Source organism: Phlebotomus argentipes, unplaced genomic scaffold (assembly GCF_947086385.1).
Source record: "Phlebotomus argentipes unplaced genomic scaffold, Phlebotomus argentipes genome assembly contig_5, whole genome shotgun sequence".
Lineage (NCBI taxonomy): Eukaryota > Metazoa > Arthropoda > Insecta > Diptera > Psychodidae > Phlebotomus > Phlebotomus argentipes.
The window spans coordinates 7,512,749-7,529,064 of record NW_026776165.1 but is presented as its reverse complement, the minus strand read 5'-3'; the positions used below and the strand labels follow the sequence as shown (position 1 = coordinate 7,529,064).

The following is a 16,316-nucleotide window of genomic DNA, read 5'->3' as shown; positions in this document are numbered from 1 at the left end:
TCACTAACTTCTCGCGATCACTGGTGAATTTTAACTAAAACGTTAAGTGCCATTTGGCAACAATATCAGTAGACCAGAATTTTTTAGATAAGACAATTAAATCTCTTTAAATTGACTTTATAAAGATGTACAAACACTGTCTGTTCTTCTTTCTTTATTTTGGGAAAATAATATTTGTAATCTTTTGCCAGAAAATCTTATCAATGCTCTCAACTCGAGTGCAAAATGTCTCCATGTGTTTTCTAAGATTGCAAAATAACCATACAAACAAAGCGGTAAGTATTTTTAGTTGGGTTTTCTACCATAAAGCACCAGACATGTTTGTGGTTCTTTTTTAGGTGTAGATTTGAAATCCGCCTTGAAGAAATTCAGTGATCGCGCAACTTCAATTTGATCCTTTATAAGTTCCGCTATATCCGCTTCTTTGAAATCCTTCGATGGACTTGGAAGGCTTTCGAAGAAAACTGGAAAGCAAACATAAGTACATATTACCGCAAAACACATGCAAAGATTCTTTAAGACGCTTTTAATACTTTCACAACACTTCTCTGATTCCAGTTGCGGGTACAATTCCTCGATAGTTACGGAAATGTCGGTGAAACCAACGGATTTCATATATTTAGTGCCAGTTGCAATTGGATCTGGATCTTCATTGTAAGGATAAACATGCAGATCCCTAAATCCTTGCATTTTCTCCTTCCATTTCGGAGTTTCAGCCAATACGAATAGTGGTTTCGCACCTTCTGGTTTCGCTAATTGATTGATCCAGCAAATTCCTCCCGGTGCCAGAAGATCGAAAACGTTCTTCAAAGCCATCTCTTGATCCGGAAAATACATGAAACAATGTGTTGAGAAGATTTTATCGAAACTTCCTTGGAGCTTTTCTTCTGGCGTGTTTAAGATGTTCATTTGTAGAAATTCTACATTTTCAATCCCATCGAATTCTGATTTGCAAACTTCCAGCATTTCCGGCGAAATGTCCGCGCACACGAGCTTCCCAAAGTTCTTAGGAAGCAAAGGAAGGATGCAATATTTTGCGATGTCTCCCGGACCGCAGCCAATGTCCAGCACTCTTTCGCCATCGCGCCACTTAAGTTTGCGAGAAAGACGATCAAACGAAGGCTTAACATTTGCTATTCGATATTTTATTGTTGCACATAACTTTTTAATATTGTACTCAATTCTATCTTGTGTCTTTTCCATTTCTACAACTATTCGCGATCACTCGTACTTTCAATCTGAGAGGCAGACGAAAATTTATGTATACTTCAACATTTTTATCAGCACTATTTTTTGGGTTTATGTAGACGTAATTCTTTTTTTATTGAAGATATTTTACTAATGATTACTACAAACACATAATGTACGTTATCAGTTTTGTAATGAAACCTCTGATCTCGAGAATATTCATCTAAACTTACTTCCTAGTTCACAACTTTTAAAATGTGTCATTGCAATTTGCGTCCATAAAACACAAGAAACTGATGAGGCTCTCGCATGGGTTTAAATTTGAATTCTTCTTTAAAGAGATTCAGCGACTTTGCAATCTCAATTTGATCCCTCATTAATGCTTTTCTGTCTTCTTCATTGAAGTTCTTTGACGGATTAGGAAGACCTTCAAGAAACACTGAAAATAACACTCAGATTAGAGAATTGATAAACAGATTGATTTTTTTAAGGATAATAATTCTTACTTTCATAGCGTTTCTCTGATTCCATTTGGTGAAAGGATTCCTCAATAGTCACTGAAATATTCGTAAACCCGATGGATTTCATGTATTTTTCACCTGTTGCAATTGGATTTGGATCTTCATTAAAAGGGTAAACATGCACGTTTCTTAATCCTTGCAATTTGTTCTTCCATTTGGGCGATTCGGCGAGTTGGAAAAGTGGTTGGACACCTGAAACAACAGCCAATTGGTTGATCCAACAATCTCCTCCAGGCGCCAGAAGGTCAAAGATGTTCTTCAAAGCCGTCTTTTGATCGGAAATGTACATGAAGCAGTATGTCGAGAAAATTCTATCAAAACTGCCTTTTAGGGATTTTTCGGGAGTCTTTAAGATGTCCATTTGCAAGAATTCTACTTTCTCATTTTCAATGAACTCAGATTTGCAAATTTCGAGCATTTCTGGTGAAATGTCCGCGCACACGAGCTTCTCAAAGTTCTGTGGAAGCAAAGGAAGAATGCAGGATCTCGTGATGTCTCCAGGACCACAACCGATGTCCAGAACTCTTTCGCCGCCACGCCATTGAATCTTTCGGGAAAGACGATCGAAACAAGGCTTAATACATCCTATGCGATATCCTGTGGTTTCACGAAACTCCCTTATATCGTACTTTTCTTCCTTTTTCTCCATTGCGTCAACTTCTCGTGATCACTGTTGCTCTTTAACTGAAAGGTAAGTGGCCGATTTATGAGGTATTTAAGCATTTGAAAGGTCAGCATGACCATGATGACCAACAATATGATCGAGATGATTAAAGTGATTTGCTAAAATATGCAAGTTCACAGACAGTAAAAATTATGGACAAATTATACAAAAAGTCAACATCATAACAGCATGATGTGCTTTTTGTGAACAACACTATTTCAATATGTTTTCTTGAATGAATGTGTGTTTTTTTCCTGCTCTGATGAGGGTTAAAAGGCCACGCAAAGCCACTTTTTGATAGCACCTGCTATTTCTATACAACTTTTGGCAATGATCACGGTGAAAGTGAATGTTAAGATATTCACGAGTATTTCTTGGGTGCAATGAAACTTGTGTTGTATTTTCATTGACGTTTCCCACCATAATTTGCCAAATTCTAGGCATGAGTCCAAAAAAACGTGACTGAGCGCGCGCTCTGCTTAATTTATTGAGAATTGAGATGTTTGAAGGTAAACTACAGATTTCTCTCATTCTGGTTTTCTTCCATAAATCAGCAGAAATTGATGAGGTTCCTTAATTGGTGCTGATTGTCTTGAGATGTTGGTTTTAAACAAGTTATCCGTCTTTGCAGTTTCTTGCAGATCATTCATAAAATCTTCCTGATATTCTTCTGGCAGAGTTTTCCATGGAGAAGGCAGACTCTCGATAAATGCTAGAAATATAATCCTTAATAATATATATTCAATTGTTATTTACAGTCCTTTTTACCTTTATAGTGTTCCTGTGATTCTATTTGTTCATAATTCTTCTGTATAGTGACTGAAATATCGATGAATCCGATGGATTTCATGTAATCTTCCACTGTGAATATTGGATTTGGATCTTCCCAGAAGGGAAAAGCGTACAAGTCTCTTAATCCTTTAAGTTCAGACTTCCATTTAGACGATTCAGCCAGGGTGAAGAATGGTTTTATAAAAGGAGCAAAAGACAATTGAAGAACCAAACAATTACCGCCCGGCGACAGAAGATCAAATATGTTCTGCAGCGCATTCCTCTGGTCAGAGATGTACATGAAGCAATATGATGAGAAGATGCTATCGAAACTGCCTTCCAGGGATTCTTTAGGGGGCTTGCGAATGTCGATTTGCAGGAATTCCACATTTTCAATCCCATCGAATTCTGATTTGCAAACTTCGAGCATTTCCGGCAAAATGTCTCCACAAACGAGCTTCCCAAAGTTCTTGGGCAGCAAAGGAAGAATGCACAATCTTGTGATGTCTCCAGGACCGCAGCCAATGTCCAGCACTCTTTCACCGCCGCGCCATTTAAACTTAGAGTGGTAAGGTTCTAAGGAAGGTTTAGTTAAAGCCAAGCGAAGTTTTAATGACGCTTTGTATTTTTCTATATCGTAATAATGTTTTTGGTCCATTTTGGTGGACATTCACGACCACTCGCGATCAATGCTGATGAAGAACTGTTGGGAAATACTCATAGAATTGTTTTGAAATCTTGTTTTGTAGCATAAAAACCAGTTATGAAAAACCACTTTGCAATATACATGTCGATTTGAAATAAATATGAGATTTGCATAAATTTAAAAATTCACATCATAGGTAAGCTATGCTTGTGTTTATCTTAATTTTTTTTATTACAAAAAATCGTATACTTAATATAGGTTTGCTTAACATGTCTCGCACAGATCTTTTCTTTTTGATGCTGTTTTTTTTTATTTTCTGCTTAATACAGTGGATCCGGCACCATTAAAACTTCACATTGATAAACCCAATCCCTGAAGTGCACGCACACTTGGTGATCATAGCTGAAGCATGTGCCAGGGGCGCAGGGCATTGTATACAGATAACCCTCTGGTCCGCATTGGTAGAACTCTACAGGACTTAAGGTTGGGTAGAGAGTTCCATCGAGCCATTGATCATAAGTGCATGTCGGAGCCGTGCAGCTATGGTTGCCAGGCACGTATTGATGTGGCTCAGCTCCTGGACAGAGTTGCTTAGGGGTTTCTCCCTCTTCAGGCGGCGTAGGTATCGAAGGCGTCGTGGTTTCAGGAGGACAGGTGGGACAAGTGGGAGGGCAAGTAGGACAAGATGAACCCGGAGTTGTCGTTGTTGGATCAGGTGTGCTTTCCTGCAAATTGAAAATGTCATTAATCTTGATAAATTGAGGCTTGTTATTATTGTTCTTACATTTTCGTTTGGACTTGTGCTAAAATCAGGCGTTTGTGTCGTGTTCCATTCTCCTCCATCTGTTGTTGTCGTGTTCCATTCTCCTGAATCTGTAGTTGTTGTGTTCCATTCTCCTCCATCTGTAGTCGTCGTGTTCCATTCTCCTGAATCTGTAGTCGTTGTGTTCCATTCTCCTCCATCTGTAGTCGTTGTGTTCCATTCTCCCGAATCTGTTGTTGTCGTATTCCATTCTCCTGAATCTGTAGTCGTCATATTCCATTCTCCTCCATCTGTAGTCGTTGTGTTCCATTCTCCTCCGTCTGTAGTCGTTGTGTTCCATTCTCCTTCATCTGTAGTCGTCGTGTTCCAATCAGGTGTCGGTGTCGTTATCGGAGGATTAGTGGGACAAGGCGTCGGGTTCTCGATAGGCTCACACTGATCCAAGATTTCCTCATCCGGTCTTGTCGGCGGGTCACTGTACGGCGTCCATTCCCATACATCATTTGGAAGGCAAGTTTGCCAAAAGTCTTGGAAACTGGTGAATGGCGGACATTCATGTCTCACAGCGCCCTCTCCCCATCTTTCACAGCGCCAAAACGCGTGCTGATCGAAGTTGTTGCGCCACAACCGCGTAAACTCGTAACGAATGAAACAACCAGGCTGCCCATCATTATAGGCCACCACGTCAACTGCTTTGGCTGCTCCAAAGAGCCCCAATAAAGCCACACAGATCACAATGAATCGCATCTCAGGTCGGACTGAAGTTCTATTGACTTGTAGGGTCTTTTATAGCTCTTTTTCTGAACAATCAGCGGATATTTGATAACATATCAGAGTGACTTACTTCAAAATCTCCAAGATTGTCGACTGAGAGGTGGATTTCGTAAAGGAAATGACAAATGAATCAAATATTCAGGAAAATGAGAAATTCCAGGTCATTTATGACGTTATAATATAAAGAAGAATGCAATTAAGGAGCAAATTAACGATAGACCTTCTGTATGATGATTTTATTGAGAAATAGGAGGAATATTTATTATATCTCTCAAAGAGTTCCAAGAATCCTTATCGCACTTTGTGATTCTCTCGAAACGTTATCGAAACCATAGAGTTATAAATTATGCCAAAAGCCGCATTGGGAGAGTGACGACTGAATGTGGAATCACAAAAATATTTTTATTGAAGCAAAAGGTGCTCTTCCGGCGGAATTAGTGACGCCATTACATCGAGTGCTCGATAGCGTGCCATCACATTCTTGGAATAGGAACTGCCTCTGTGGACTTGACCTTTAACCATCATGTGGATTGATCGCGTGCTGTGATGATCTCGCGATGATCCTTCAAGCGATACAGCAAGCGAATCGTGCAGAAGTAGAAGATCTCAACAATGCTCAGCAGAGATACACCCATGAACAGACCTAGGAGACCACCGCAGTTCGCAACGAAGTCCGTTTTGCCGAATAGTTCTCCGCGCCGGAGGGAAATGAATTGATCCTCCTTGAAGAAGAGCATGATGTAGGCATAGGAGACGTTCCTGGAAGGGAAGCATCGTTATAAGGGAGAAATCTCAATTCCTTTTCCAGGACTCACTCCTTGGTTCCACTCGCGAAGTATGTGTTGGACCTGTAGTGACCCTTGAAGCTGACATCGCCGTAGGAAATCTCAGAGTCATAGGTTAAGTAAGTGCAGGATGGTAGGCAGTTACAAATGGGCGTCTTCTCGTCCGCTTCCAGATCCTTCACTCCATCCACGGCCACGTTGTTGAGATCCTCAACGGCCTCGCGATAGCACTTTATCTTGGCAGGCCCACAGATCTCTGTTCCAGCAAGTCTGGGCAGATAGAAGGCTGCACAGCCACACTTGGTCAATGTGTAGTTCGTCACGCACTCCATTTCGCAATTCAACTGCGTGTAAACTCGGAAAAAGCGCAGGTATCGCTCGGATTCGTAGTAGCACTGCCTTCCTGAAGGCTCGTAGGACCTCAGAGTGTTGGAGGTGTGGATCAGATGGGGCTTCAGCATGATCAGCGTCTCCTGGTTGGAGGGCACTCGAACGTAACCGCCATTGATGGAAGGTACCTCAACGGGAGTGTTAATGAGGACATTGTATCCCTGGAAGGGTCCTTCGCAGAGGAAGTCGTAGTCCGCAGGATCTGTGGTTAGTGCCAGCTCCAGGCTGTTTCCCGTGCCGCCGTTGACGAATCGAAAGGGAAATTGATCCAGGCCCGTGTCGCGTGGGAAGCCTTTCTCAGGCGTCCAGTCCAACTCCTTGAGCGTTGCCATGTTGGAGTTGGGCTTGGAGAAGTATATGACGTCATCGCGAAAGATCCTGGTGTTGGTCATCATATTGAAAGCGAAGCACAGGCCTGCCTCAGTCACAATGGTGCTGAGGTAGGTCTTGTTGGATCCCTTCCAGATGAACATGTCGAAGAGATCCTTCTCGCGCAGCACGACCTGGTCCATCAGCTGATAGCAATCCTCGTCCGTGACATTGATCCAGAAGCCAGGCACGTCTCTTAAGTGCTTGAGATTGTAATCATAGCAGATGAGAGACAGAGTTCTCAGCTGTTGCACGCTGCAATGAAATTCACAACCCTCCATAAATAGACTCCAGCTCAAATCGCAATTTTCGGTATGTGAAACTTGAGCTTATCAACCTTGAGAGCGCTTCCTTGTCTATTTTCGCGATTATTTGTCTGTTTGTGTTTGCTCGTGCGTAATTAATTGATTTTCGCTTAATGACCTACTTTTGATTTCACAACTTTAAGCTGTTAAGGCTGAGCTTATGGATTGTTATTAGGTTCTGCAATTAACATAATTTCAATTACTCTTTTTTTAAATTTGCGACATTTCAAAGAATACTCTAAGCAAGATTCTGAGCATTTTCCCATGAATTCTTCTAGGATATAGATATTTTAGAACACTTCATTTTTTATTCTCAACTAATGATGCATTTAAAATTTTACTCTGTGTCCGTGAGATTTGTCGTGCTGTCGTCCTCCAGCCTTGTTAGGACATCTGTGAAGTTGAAGACACTCTGTCTGACCAAGTTCAGCGGGCAGATGGTGACGCTGGGAAAGGGAATCCTCCAGAGAGGCGTCGGAGTCTGCGAAAAGCTCACAATCACCGGGTCCGTGCTCCACTTCGTGTAGGTGTTGAGAATCAGGGCTCCGCAGGTGTACAGTGAGGCGCCAAAGGCCAGCAGCCACCAGAGCCTCTCTGGCCACCTCCTCCTGGGCCCGCCCAGGTATTTCACCCCATGAATCGTACTGCTGTCGCTGTACTCAGCCAGTAAACTCCGCGTCTCGCGTTGAAGGGCGCCGCGACGCACGAAAGACATGATCAGAGGTCGGCACTCGACTGGTCAGTGCCGGATCCTGCCGCGCGCTCTCAGCTAATTGCTCATCACAGCTTCTGCAACTTTGCGTCGGTGGCGAGCTTGTGCTCTCGCGAGAGCAGCAGTTTTAGCTTCACTGGTGGCACTCGAGGCAAATTGATCCAATATTTGCCCACTTGTCGTCACTTTCCACCCTCGGGTGTGCTTTAATTAATTAAAGTGTGAACGATTGGGCTCAGCGGGATCGCAAAACCACATACTTTTGCCGTTGGAGGTTCAATTTCAAAGGAACACCCACGGATTTGCAGACTTTTAGGGGTATTTGAAGTAAATTTTTATGCAAAAGCACAAGTGAATGCCGAGATTTTGAACATTTTGCTGACAATTGAAGAAAATAGAAATGATTTAAAGCTAATATATTGTTCTTTATCATGTTACTCGAGTGAATTGGCTGCAATTATCTTGACAATAATCTCACCTCTTCAGACAAAGTCCAGTGAGAGCGATTGTAAATCATCAATGAAACTTCTCAATCGCCCGAGAATATCTGCTGTAAGTTGGAATTCCGGAGTGCCTCAGTCTTCCTGTCTGAGCTATTGATTTTCCATTTCCTGACGCAGTGAAATGTATGCTTAATTCTCACCTCTTATCGGTGCGCTGTTATCACAGTAATTCCATTATGCAATTAAGCGAACAATTCACTCAATCTTCTCGAGACTCCTGAAGATCAAGGGGATTCCTATACGGAGAACAGAGGCAATGACTTGGCAATTGAGATTCGCGTGACTTCAGTGGTCTGCCGATAGCATGGCAAGCATTAGAAATTGCGTTGTGATATGAACAACAGGGAATAAGAGTGAATTGAAAACAATAAAAGGGTTTTTGCTGGATGGGATGTTATCCAAGAACTTAATTTAAAATAAAATCATAAGTATGATTAAAACCCAGACTTATTTGAAGTATTTTTTTCTGATAAAAACAAGCACATTCGAAATATACAAAAAATACCTAAATATGTTTCATGATTTAAGCAAGTCATCTTAAAATTTTACAAACTCTATTTAGGAAGAAAAATGTTCATATTCGAATCAGTTTCCTTTAAAACTCCCATTTAAATGAGTCACATATGTGACATACTTAAATTAAAATGCAAGACTGGGCGGAGCATCGCGATGGGCGTGGCTTTCAATCAATAAGATATTTTCAACGCTCATTATACTTAAGACGTGACTCTTTTTCCTATCATTCGTGTATAAATCTTTGCAATTTCGCAGTTTGACTGCCGTGATAAGTTGATAAGCGCGTGCCTGATAAAAGATTTCACTATGTCACCGGGTTAAAGTTTCTACTCTCAATAAAACCATCACCGTTATCGGGGCGCGAGACTGCAAATATTTTATCAGAAGCAGCGGGAGTCCTTCGTGGGCTGAGACAAAATTCTGGGTTTGTGCAGTCAAAACGAAATATTTATTTTTGATAACATGTGGGCATGAAGAGGCACATCAGGTGGATTCTGGCCGGGATGATTTATGGTTCGGATGGTGGGGCGACTGGTGGGGTCCAGACCCACTGCGACCATGGCACGCAGCCGACTTCCTGGTTCTGCCAGCCCCTGGTAATCGATGAATCGTTGGGATCCGCGGTGCACTGGACGCGAACAGCGGCCTGGCCGACGGTCGAACACCACCAGTACGACGTGGGATCCCAGTTGTGCCTCCACCAGCCGGCGTCCACCTCAGCCTGTGAGCGGCATCCAGGTTGTCCATTTCCGTGGTAGCTATTTTCCGCCACGGCGACGGCCACAAGGGCGCAGACGAGGAGGGCTGTGATAACTAGAAAAAGAGGAGAACTTTAACTGAAATCCGCTGCACAATCACAGAGTTGACAGGAGTGTGACAGAAAATTGAACGAAGGATTTGCGCGCCAAAATCAAAACTCACATTTCATGGTTGATCTTCAAGTTCACAAAACTGATTGGCTTCTCATCGATGATTTTCGTCTTTTATACTGCTCGCCCACCCTCATTAACTTATCCTTATCAATATCTTTCGTCACTCATTGAGATAATCAGCACTTTTTCCACGAATTTCTGCGAGATTGATTGACGTGCACGCAAATCTAATCCCACCGCGATCGCCTGGCTTGTCCTGTGACTTGAACACTATCTTAGCTTTTCTGCATTTGTGCTGGCTTTGCTGTAGTTGAAAGACCGGAAAAGGCTCTGCATTCAGTCATTCGTGGGATTTTGTGGAAGACAATTTGATGCCATCCCGAGGGATTTGCTGAAATCTCATCTTATCACTGAATCTTATCAGGGGAATTTTTCGTGATATACACAAAATTTCACACTACGTCGCGTCAACATATAGTGTGAATTCTGAATATTGCGTGGAATTTAATGTGTGAAACCCAGGAAATTGCATTTAGAGTCAAAAAGAGATTAAATATCATCAGTCAAAAGGAAAATTCCATTTAAATCACTTCCCATCTTGGCATGGAATGTTAATGAGGCGAATGAAAATTAATCCATTGATAGAGTGGCGAAGAGACACAATTTTCAGTTTGGCTTTTCAAAGTCACCACGAGATAAGACAGTATCCATCACTGATGCCCTTCATCATCGCCTAAAATTGGCACTCGCGAAGAAAGTTCCGGGAAAAGGTGCTAAAGTGGGCCATAAAAGTGTTTCACACGTATTTCCACATTCTTGGTTGATGATTTTTATTTGCAGAACGCCTTATTGCCGCTCATCGGGAACGCGACTGATAAGCTCATGGCGAAGATCTGCTTGCATATGCAATTTCTCAGGGATATAAAAGGCGTTGGGAAATCTTGGAAAATCACCAGAAGTCATCTCGCAGTTTTCGAAGAATCATGGCGAAGAGTGAGTGTTCTTGGGATTCACGAGATCCTCTCTAATCTGCTCTCTTTCCAGTCCTGCTCCACTTTGCTGTCGTCCTCGTTGTCCTGGCTACGTGCTTGGCCAACACAACTGACCGGCCTTCCAGCACGACTACCAAGGAGTATCCGTGCCGCGTGGACTACAAGACGTGCGGCAGACCGCATTGCAAGAGCGCAGCAGAGTTCGGACGTCGCTGGCGAAACAACTGGGATCCCACATCATTTTGGCTCTGCGTTAAGCTCAACGAGCCCGCCAAGTTGGTGAAGTGCGAGGACACGGACGAAGGCGGTTCGGCTTACTACAATGGTGAGTGCGTGGACTGGGATGACTGGTGCTGGACGCCACCATGCAAGCCTCTCTCGTCCGCCGACTGCCCGCCTCCAGTCACACCGAGTCCCAAGCCGACGAAGCCCAGCAAGCCCACGCATCCAGGACACTCGAGCACTCCTCCTCACCGACCGGAGCCAACGACGGAACCCGAAGTGCGCCCCACTGAGACAACGGAAGGCACAGAAGAGACTACAACTGAAGCTCCCACCGATACCACCTTAGATACCACACTGTCTTAAGAGCGATCCTGACGATGATTCCCCTGAAGAACTCTCATTAAATAATCTGCAAGCATAATTACTGACTTTGACTCCAGCTAATCCTTGATCAATAGAGCTTTTGAAAATCGATGAATTTTCCTTCAAAAACCTTTAATCTATCGAAAAATTATCACTCTTCCTACAATTTGTCTTCCCAAAAACAATAAATGAGTCACTGTCATAGCTTCAAGTACTCCCGGACATTCTGCACGATCGTGTCGACTTCAGCCATGGCGCCTGGTCCAGTGTCTCCGCACATCAGCGTCTTCTCGATGCACGGCACCTCGTGATATCCCCACGCGCGCAGCCTGGAGACGTGCTCCGCCGTGATGGGATGCTGCCACATCTTCGTGTTCATGGCTGGGCAGAAGAGGAGCGGTTTTGAGGGCTCCCAGGCGCGCAGGATGCACAACAAGAGGTTGTCGCAGAGTCCCTGGGCGATTTTGGCCAGCGTGTTGGCATCCAATGGCGCCAAGACCATAAGATCCGCCCACTTGGCAAGATCTATGTGCAAAACAGGATCTCCGCGATGCTTCCATGCGCTCCATTCGTTCGCATCCGTGAGTACTGGCGTTCCGGAGGGAATTTCATCGGTTGAGAAGAATCTTCTGGCGCACTCCGTCACCACTACCTTCATCTCCGCACCAGGTATACTCTCCGCGAGACACTGAATAAGCTGAGGGAGTTTTATTGTGGCCACACTGCCTGTGCACCCAATAAGAATCCGGAAAGTTCCGGGAAGACGTTTTTCCTGCTCCATTATTTCTCTGATTGTTGTTCCTCAAAGCCAAGCTTACTCCACTCCTCCTTGGCCATCAAGTTGTTCTGCATACGACAGTCAAGATAGTCCTTGGCGAAGGATCTGCACTCGGAATTTGAGTCTGATTTCTGTTGAAGGCAGTTCATGTACTTCAGCATGGACTTCTTGCACAAACCCTCGTGATCCAGCGGAAAACTGCCCTTATCCGGTGCTGTTGGTGTGAACTTCTTCTGGCTGAATGTCATAGAAGACATTTCCGGTGTGAAAAAGGGGAGTTTTCCCAGATAACACCAACTTTCACCTTCTTCCGCTTCTTACAGGATTCCTTTTGGCAATAGTGAGGTTGTAACACATTGTTTTGATGGCAGTTGCTAATTCCAGCCACTTGGATCGCCATAATCGGTACAGAGTATAATAAGAGATTCGCAAGTCGTATTTGCTTTTCTCGCCCTGGTCTTTTCTTATTTTCCCTGCTTTTCCCGAGGTTTTGGGCCTTGAATCGCCTTCGAGTTTTGCATAGAGTTAGAATCTATCATTGAAGTGTAAAGGTAAGGCGCTTGGTTGTTTGAAATTACAGAAAAACACATCGAAACTTCCCGCTGACCGGCTGTACCGTTATATTTTATCTTCACAGACTGATTAGCGATTTTCATTGATTTCTTAACCTGAATTTCTTGGGTAAAATGGAATATGCGAAGGAAGAGTACGAAATTCAGCTCTATGGCCATTCCCTGAAGGAGTTGAAATCGGACAGTGAGTAGAAATAGCTTGGAATTGATAGCAAACCAATTCATGTGTGTTTTTTTAGCTGAGGAATATCTCCAGCTGAAGCTGAAGCAAACACTGGACACGCTTTGCGCATCAATTGAGGCTGATATCAAAGATCCGGCCAAAAAGGCGCTCTTTCTGGAGAAGAAGGAGAAAGTGCATCAGAATCTCATAAAGGAAGTCAGGGAGAAACTCGCGCCCTTCAACGCAAACGTTGACAAGCACATGTCGATTCCGGATTATGTTTTGCTTCCTGAGAATAAGGAGCACGATATAAACAAGCCGCAGTACACGGAGCAGGATGAGCACGCTCTCAAGAAGGAAGTGGAGAAGAAAATGCAGTGTATTGCCCAGAATGTCGTGACTCTACGTGGATTCAATCAGGCTTTCGAGAATTATGCTGCCATCGAGCCTGCCATGAAGATGGAGGAGAAACTGCATGCTCATGTCCAAAAGGTGCTCCAGGAGGGCCGGGATTCCTCCACTTTGGCCGCCAATCTGGACAAAATCGAGGCACTGATTGAGCAGATGAACATGGATAAGAAGTAAAAATACTGTGAGGTTATGTCGCGTTTTGTTTTGATTTGTGTGTTGCCGGTCTCTTCCGCTTGGATCGCCACTGAGGAAGAGAGGTGTCAAAAGTTGTTGCTTTTGTGTTTTTTTTCTCTTCTGTTTTTCCTCATTTTCCCTTCTTTTTGGCGTGTTTTTTGCGTCCAAAGTGCTCTCGTGTGGCGCCCCGAGGAGTCTCTTATCGCAATCTCAAGGTGTGTCGCGTGTTTGTGTAGGAAAACCACGTGAAATCCTATCAGTGCGCTGTACCGTTATCTCTCGGCCCCCACCCTATTTTTCCACCTGTTAATCATCCGGGAGGTCGCTCTGCCCCTTGTAGCGGCTGTTATTGGGGCTGTCCTGGCGCCTGGCGAGTCTCCTGGGCGGCAGAGAGAGTAACGGCGGCGCGAGAGAGGACGTGGGAGCCCGAAATGGGGCCACGAGAGGCAATGGAGTGTGTCCAGTGTTGACATTCTTGTCCAACAGTGTCGCCAAGGCACAAAGAAAACCTCTCTCGCTGACGCACTGGGGCGGAATGTGCCGCGACAATGGGCTTAGACGTGCGGAAGCCCCTGAAAGATCGTCAAATTGGGTTGATTGAGAGGCTAAAAGTGTTCTTTTCCTCTATCTCTCTTCCAGGCGGAGCAGTGTTTTGATCATCCCAGTGAGTTTCCTGGCCGCGAGGAGCCCGCAGAAAAGTGGATAAGATGCCGACGCCGGTGCTCAATGAGAGCAACAACTCCACCAGCAACGAGATCATCGTGAAGACGGCCTACAATGGTCAGAAGATGATTACGTACATCAGCGAGAGCATCACGTTCGACGAGCTGTGCCAGGAGATCCGCGGCATGTGCCAGTTCTCGCCGGATCAGGTGTTCACGATCAAGTGGGTGGACGAGGAGAACGATCCGTGCACGATTTCTTCGCAGCTCGAGCTCAACGAAGCGATTCGCCTCTACGAGCTCAATCGCGACTCTGAGCTTCTGATTCACGGTGAGTCTCCAAATGATCTTTCTCTCTCTCTTTCCAGCGCATTTCCACACACGGAGTGCGCTGGAAAAATTGTGTCACTTCTGTTTGACAGTGTCGTGTGTGTGCGTGCTTTTCGCGCGATAACATCGCGAGTTTTGGGCAAAAGGTGGTTTGGTCTAGATAAGATTCTCCGGTTGTTGCGTTCACACCCGAAATCAATGCTTGTGCTGCGAAAGAGTCGCTTCGAGTGTGCATTTCTCTGTGACATGGGCAAAAGTGCGGGAAAAGTGGAGGACAAGGAGGAAGAGAGTGAGTTCTTTTTTGCCTTCTCTAAATCCATTTTAATTGCAAAACACACTTTTATTGTGCCACAGAATCAGGCACAGAATGTTCTCCAACGTGTTTATTTGCCACTTTATTGTCTCTCTTCGCCGCAACGAAAAAAAGCTCACCAAAGTCACACAAATTGCGACAGAAGGTGTGAAAAAAAAGTCTCTTTGCGCGTTACAAAATCACTGATCAAGAGCGAGAGTGAAAGTTTTGGGGCTCTTTTGACTTGTATTTGTTGAGAAAATATGGAAAATTTACAGAAATCACTCGTTAGCTCAATGTTTTATTAGCTTCTGATAACGATTTGTTACTTCACGGGTGGAGTTGAGGTTTCTTTTCGATGTTTTGAGTCTTTTGGGTGGATAAATAGCAAGTTTGAGGGTCAAATTGTTGCAATACTCTATCAATTTGAGTTTTCTCTTGATGAAATTTCCAGACTAATCAGGATAAGACTTAAGAATCGATGAACCTTCATTGTTTTCAATGTTAAAAGCACATTTCGTTCAATTTATCCTTCGATAAATCATCCCAAAAGTCGTCTAATCTGTAAGATAAGATCAAAAGTTAGTGTTAAACCAAGATATCTTGGAATTTATCATGTGAAAATTGAAGTTCTGAGTGAAAAATGCAAATTTTTGCATTAAAAACACATTCTTAATCTAATCAGCAAGAAATCTTGCTAACATTTGCGAAATTTGCAAGTTTTCTGCTTCTGTTGAAAGCTTGTGTTTTGTCGGCTTTTGAGTTTCCAAAGATGAAACAATACTTGAGTTGTATTTGTGCTGTTTGCCTGTACATTTTCCTCAAGTGACTTGTTTGCACACTAAATTATCGTTAATTAATTCATTTGAACATTTTCAGCTCATTTTCTTGTCCTCACACACAAAGTTCGGTTGCGCGCGAAGCCCATGTGCTTTGCCCTCGACTGTGTACTTTTCTCAATTGCGGAGAAATGGGTAAAGACATGAATTGGGTGTGCAAATTTCGCCATTGTGTTATGTCAAACACAACACACACAGACGTGTAAGGGAAGAGAGGAGTTGAAAGTCAAACATGTGGAGGTTTTCGTTGGGAGAAAAGGGTGGATTTTTCGCCTGCTTGATTAAATATTAATCTATTGAATTCACTTAGAGCATTTTGACAAAAGAGAGTCTGGAAATTGGGGATGTTAATTGATCTCCGCATTCATTCCAATTCTGTTATTCACCAGAGAGAGGATTGCGATAAGAGATTCCTGTCGCTTGCCTGTCGATTGCACGTCTTTTTTGGGGGGGTGCGGAAAATTGTGGGCGGGGAAAGTGTAAGCGATAAATCACGATCGACCGAATGAATTTCAACTAATTCACAGAGGCAAATTCTCACAGACTTTACAGATGCAACCCTAAAATGGTGGGTCAGCAATTCCTCCTTGCCATCCTGCCAAGTGGTGGAAGGATTTAGTGTGAAGGGAATTGAATTTATTACCTCACTTCGTTCACCTCGGCTTGCTGAAAAATTTATCAAGCCCCAGAGAAAGAGAGTCTCGTGAATTTTCAATTGCAATGCAACGATTAAGTT

At 43.6% G+C, this 16,316-nt stretch overlaps 10 protein-coding genes across 10 annotated transcripts in view; 3 read left to right on the top strand and 7 right to left on the bottom strand.

The window, feature by feature from the left end:
- Positions 1-1,148: 1,148 nt before the first annotated feature.
- LOC132266154 (juvenile hormone acid O-methyltransferase-like) lies at positions 1,149-2,391 on the bottom strand. Its single transcript, XM_059767005.1, has 2 exons — positions 1,695-2,391; positions 1,149-1,627 (listed from the first exon to the last, which is right to left on the bottom strand). Exons 1-2 carry the CDS (start codon positions 2,356-2,358, stop codon positions 1,449-1,451), a joined length of 843 nt encoding a protein of 280 aa, XP_059622988.1. The 5' UTR covers positions 2,359-2,391; the 3' UTR covers positions 1,149-1,448.
- A 509-nt stretch (positions 2,392-2,900) lies between these two features.
- On the bottom strand, positions 2,901-3,574 carry LOC132255919 (juvenile hormone acid O-methyltransferase-like). Its single transcript, XM_059752090.1, has 2 exons — positions 3,142-3,574; positions 2,901-3,085 (listed from the first exon to the last, which is right to left on the bottom strand). The coding sequence occupies exons 1-2, from the start codon at positions 3,572-3,574 to the stop codon at positions 2,901-2,903; spliced, it is 618 nt and encodes a 205-aa protein (XP_059608073.1).
- A 406-nt stretch (positions 3,575-3,980) lies between these two features.
- Positions 3,981-5,300, bottom strand: LOC132266071 (mucin-2-like). The gene is made up of 2 exons (XM_059766905.1): positions 4,575-5,300; positions 3,981-4,515 (listed from the first exon to the last, which is right to left on the bottom strand). The coding sequence occupies exons 1-2, from the start codon at positions 5,298-5,300 to the stop codon at positions 4,111-4,113; spliced, it is 1,131 nt and encodes a 376-aa protein (XP_059622888.1). The 3' UTR covers positions 3,981-4,110.
- A 458-nt stretch (positions 5,301-5,758) lies between these two features.
- Positions 5,759-7,891, bottom strand: LOC132255918 (pickpocket protein 28-like). Its single transcript, XM_059752089.1, has 3 exons — positions 7,518-7,891; positions 6,143-7,126; positions 5,759-6,086 (listed from the first exon to the last, which is right to left on the bottom strand). Exons 1-3 carry the CDS (start codon positions 7,889-7,891, stop codon positions 5,849-5,851), a joined length of 1,596 nt encoding a protein of 531 aa, XP_059608072.1. The 3' UTR covers positions 5,759-5,848.
- A 1,451-nt stretch (positions 7,892-9,342) lies between these two features.
- Positions 9,343-9,835, bottom strand: LOC132255917 (uncharacterized). The gene is made up of 2 exons (XM_059752088.1): positions 9,829-9,835; positions 9,343-9,720 (listed from the first exon to the last, which is right to left on the bottom strand). The coding sequence occupies exons 1-2, from the start codon at positions 9,833-9,835 to the stop codon at positions 9,416-9,418; spliced, it is 312 nt and encodes a 103-aa protein (XP_059608071.1). The 3' UTR covers positions 9,343-9,415.
- Positions 9,836-10,736: 901 nt separating this feature from the next.
- On the top strand, positions 10,737-11,443 carry LOC132266171 (gamete and mating-type specific protein A-like). The gene is made up of 2 exons (XM_059767023.1): positions 10,737-10,772; positions 10,824-11,443. Exons 1-2 carry the CDS (start codon positions 10,763-10,765, stop codon positions 11,357-11,359), a joined length of 546 nt encoding a protein of 181 aa, XP_059623006.1. The 5' UTR covers positions 10,737-10,762; the 3' UTR covers positions 11,360-11,443.
- A 37-nt stretch (positions 11,444-11,480) lies between these two features.
- LOC132265678 (phosphopantothenoylcysteine decarboxylase) lies at positions 11,481-12,140 on the bottom strand. The gene has a single exon (XM_059766436.1). The coding sequence runs from the start codon at positions 12,138-12,140 to the stop codon at positions 11,559-11,561; it is 582 nt and encodes a 193-aa protein (XP_059622419.1). The 3' UTR covers positions 11,481-11,558.
- On the bottom strand, positions 12,140-12,521 carry LOC132265682 (cytochrome c oxidase assembly protein COX19). Its single transcript, XM_059766440.1, has one exon. It carries the CDS (start codon positions 12,392-12,394, stop codon positions 12,140-12,142), a length of 255 nt encoding a protein of 84 aa, XP_059622423.1. The 5' UTR covers positions 12,395-12,521.
- A 27-nt stretch (positions 12,522-12,548) lies between these two features.
- LOC132265679 (uncharacterized) lies at positions 12,549-13,466 on the top strand. The gene is made up of 3 exons (XM_059766437.1): positions 12,549-12,688; positions 12,775-12,893; positions 12,949-13,466. Exons 2-3 carry the CDS (start codon positions 12,824-12,826, stop codon positions 13,455-13,457), a joined length of 579 nt encoding a protein of 192 aa, XP_059622420.1. The 5' UTR covers positions 12,549-12,688; positions 12,775-12,823; the 3' UTR covers positions 13,458-13,466.
- Positions 13,467-13,490: 24 nt separating this feature from the next.
- Positions 13,491-16,316, top strand: part of LOC132265670 (atypical protein kinase C) — a 44,262-nt gene continuing 41,436 nt past the window's right edge. The window contains exons 1-2 of the mRNA XM_059766425.1: positions 13,491-13,672; positions 14,097-14,450. Of these exons, the coding sequence (XP_059622408.1) occupies positions 14,165-14,450 (286 nt within the window). The 5' untranslated portion in view covers positions 13,491-13,672; positions 14,097-14,164. The remainder of the gene's footprint in view (positions 13,673-14,096; positions 14,451-16,316) is intronic.

What these genes read in the sequence shown, in the direction of transcription:
- LOC132255918 (XM_059752089.1), bottom strand. Translation starts at nt 7,891, where the DNA reads ATGTCTTTCGTGCGTCGCGGCGCCCTTCAACGCGAGACGCGGAGTTTA. An exon ending in ACAAATCTCACGGACACAGA is followed by an intron (nt 7,127 to 7,517) that starts GTAAAATTTTAA and finishes ATTTCATTGCAG; the next exon opens with CGTGCAACAGCTGAGAACTC. An exon ending in TTCGCGAGTGGAACCAAGGA is followed by an intron (nt 6,087 to 6,142) that starts GTGAGTCCTGGA and finishes CTTCCCTTCCAG; the next exon opens with GAACGTCTCCTATGCCTACA.
- LOC132265682 (XM_059766440.1), bottom strand. Translation starts at nt 12,394, where the DNA reads ATGTCTTCTATGACATTCAGCCAGAAGAAGTTCACACCAACAGCACCG.
- LOC132266154 (XM_059767005.1), bottom strand. Translation starts at nt 2,358, where the DNA reads ATGGAGAAAAAGGAAGAAAAGTACGATATAAGGGAGTTTCGTGAAACC. An exon ending in ATCAGAGAAACGCTATGAAA is followed by an intron (nt 1,628 to 1,694) that starts GTAAGAATTATT and finishes TGTTATTTTCAG; the next exon opens with TGTTTCTTGAAGGTCTTCCT.
- LOC132265678 (XM_059766436.1), bottom strand. Translation starts at nt 12,140, where the DNA reads ATGGAGCAGGAAAAACGTCTTCCCGGAACTTTCCGGATTCTTATTGGG.
- LOC132266071 (XM_059766905.1), bottom strand. Translation starts at nt 5,300, where the DNA reads ATGCGATTCATTGTGATCTGTGTGGCTTTATTGGGGCTCTTTGGAGCA. An exon ending in GCACAAGTCCAAACGAAAAT is followed by an intron (nt 4,516 to 4,574) that starts GTAAGAACAATA and finishes TTCAATTTGCAG; the next exon opens with GAAAGCACACCTGATCCAAC.
- LOC132255919 (XM_059752090.1), bottom strand. Translation starts at nt 3,574, where the DNA reads ATGCTCGAAGTTTGCAAATCAGAATTCGATGGGATTGAAAATGTGGAA. An exon ending in ATCACAGGAACACTATAAAG is followed by an intron (nt 3,086 to 3,141) that starts GTAAAAAGGACT and finishes TTATATTTCTAG; the next exon opens with CATTTATCGAGAGTCTGCCT.
- LOC132265679 (XM_059766437.1), top strand. Translation starts at nt 12,824, where the DNA reads ATGGAATATGCGAAGGAAGAGTACGAAATTCAGCTCTATGGCCATTCC. An exon ending in GAAGGAGTTGAAATCGGACA is followed by an intron (nt 12,894 to 12,948) that starts GTGAGTAGAAAT and finishes GTGTTTTTTTAG; the next exon opens with CTGAGGAATATCTCCAGCTG.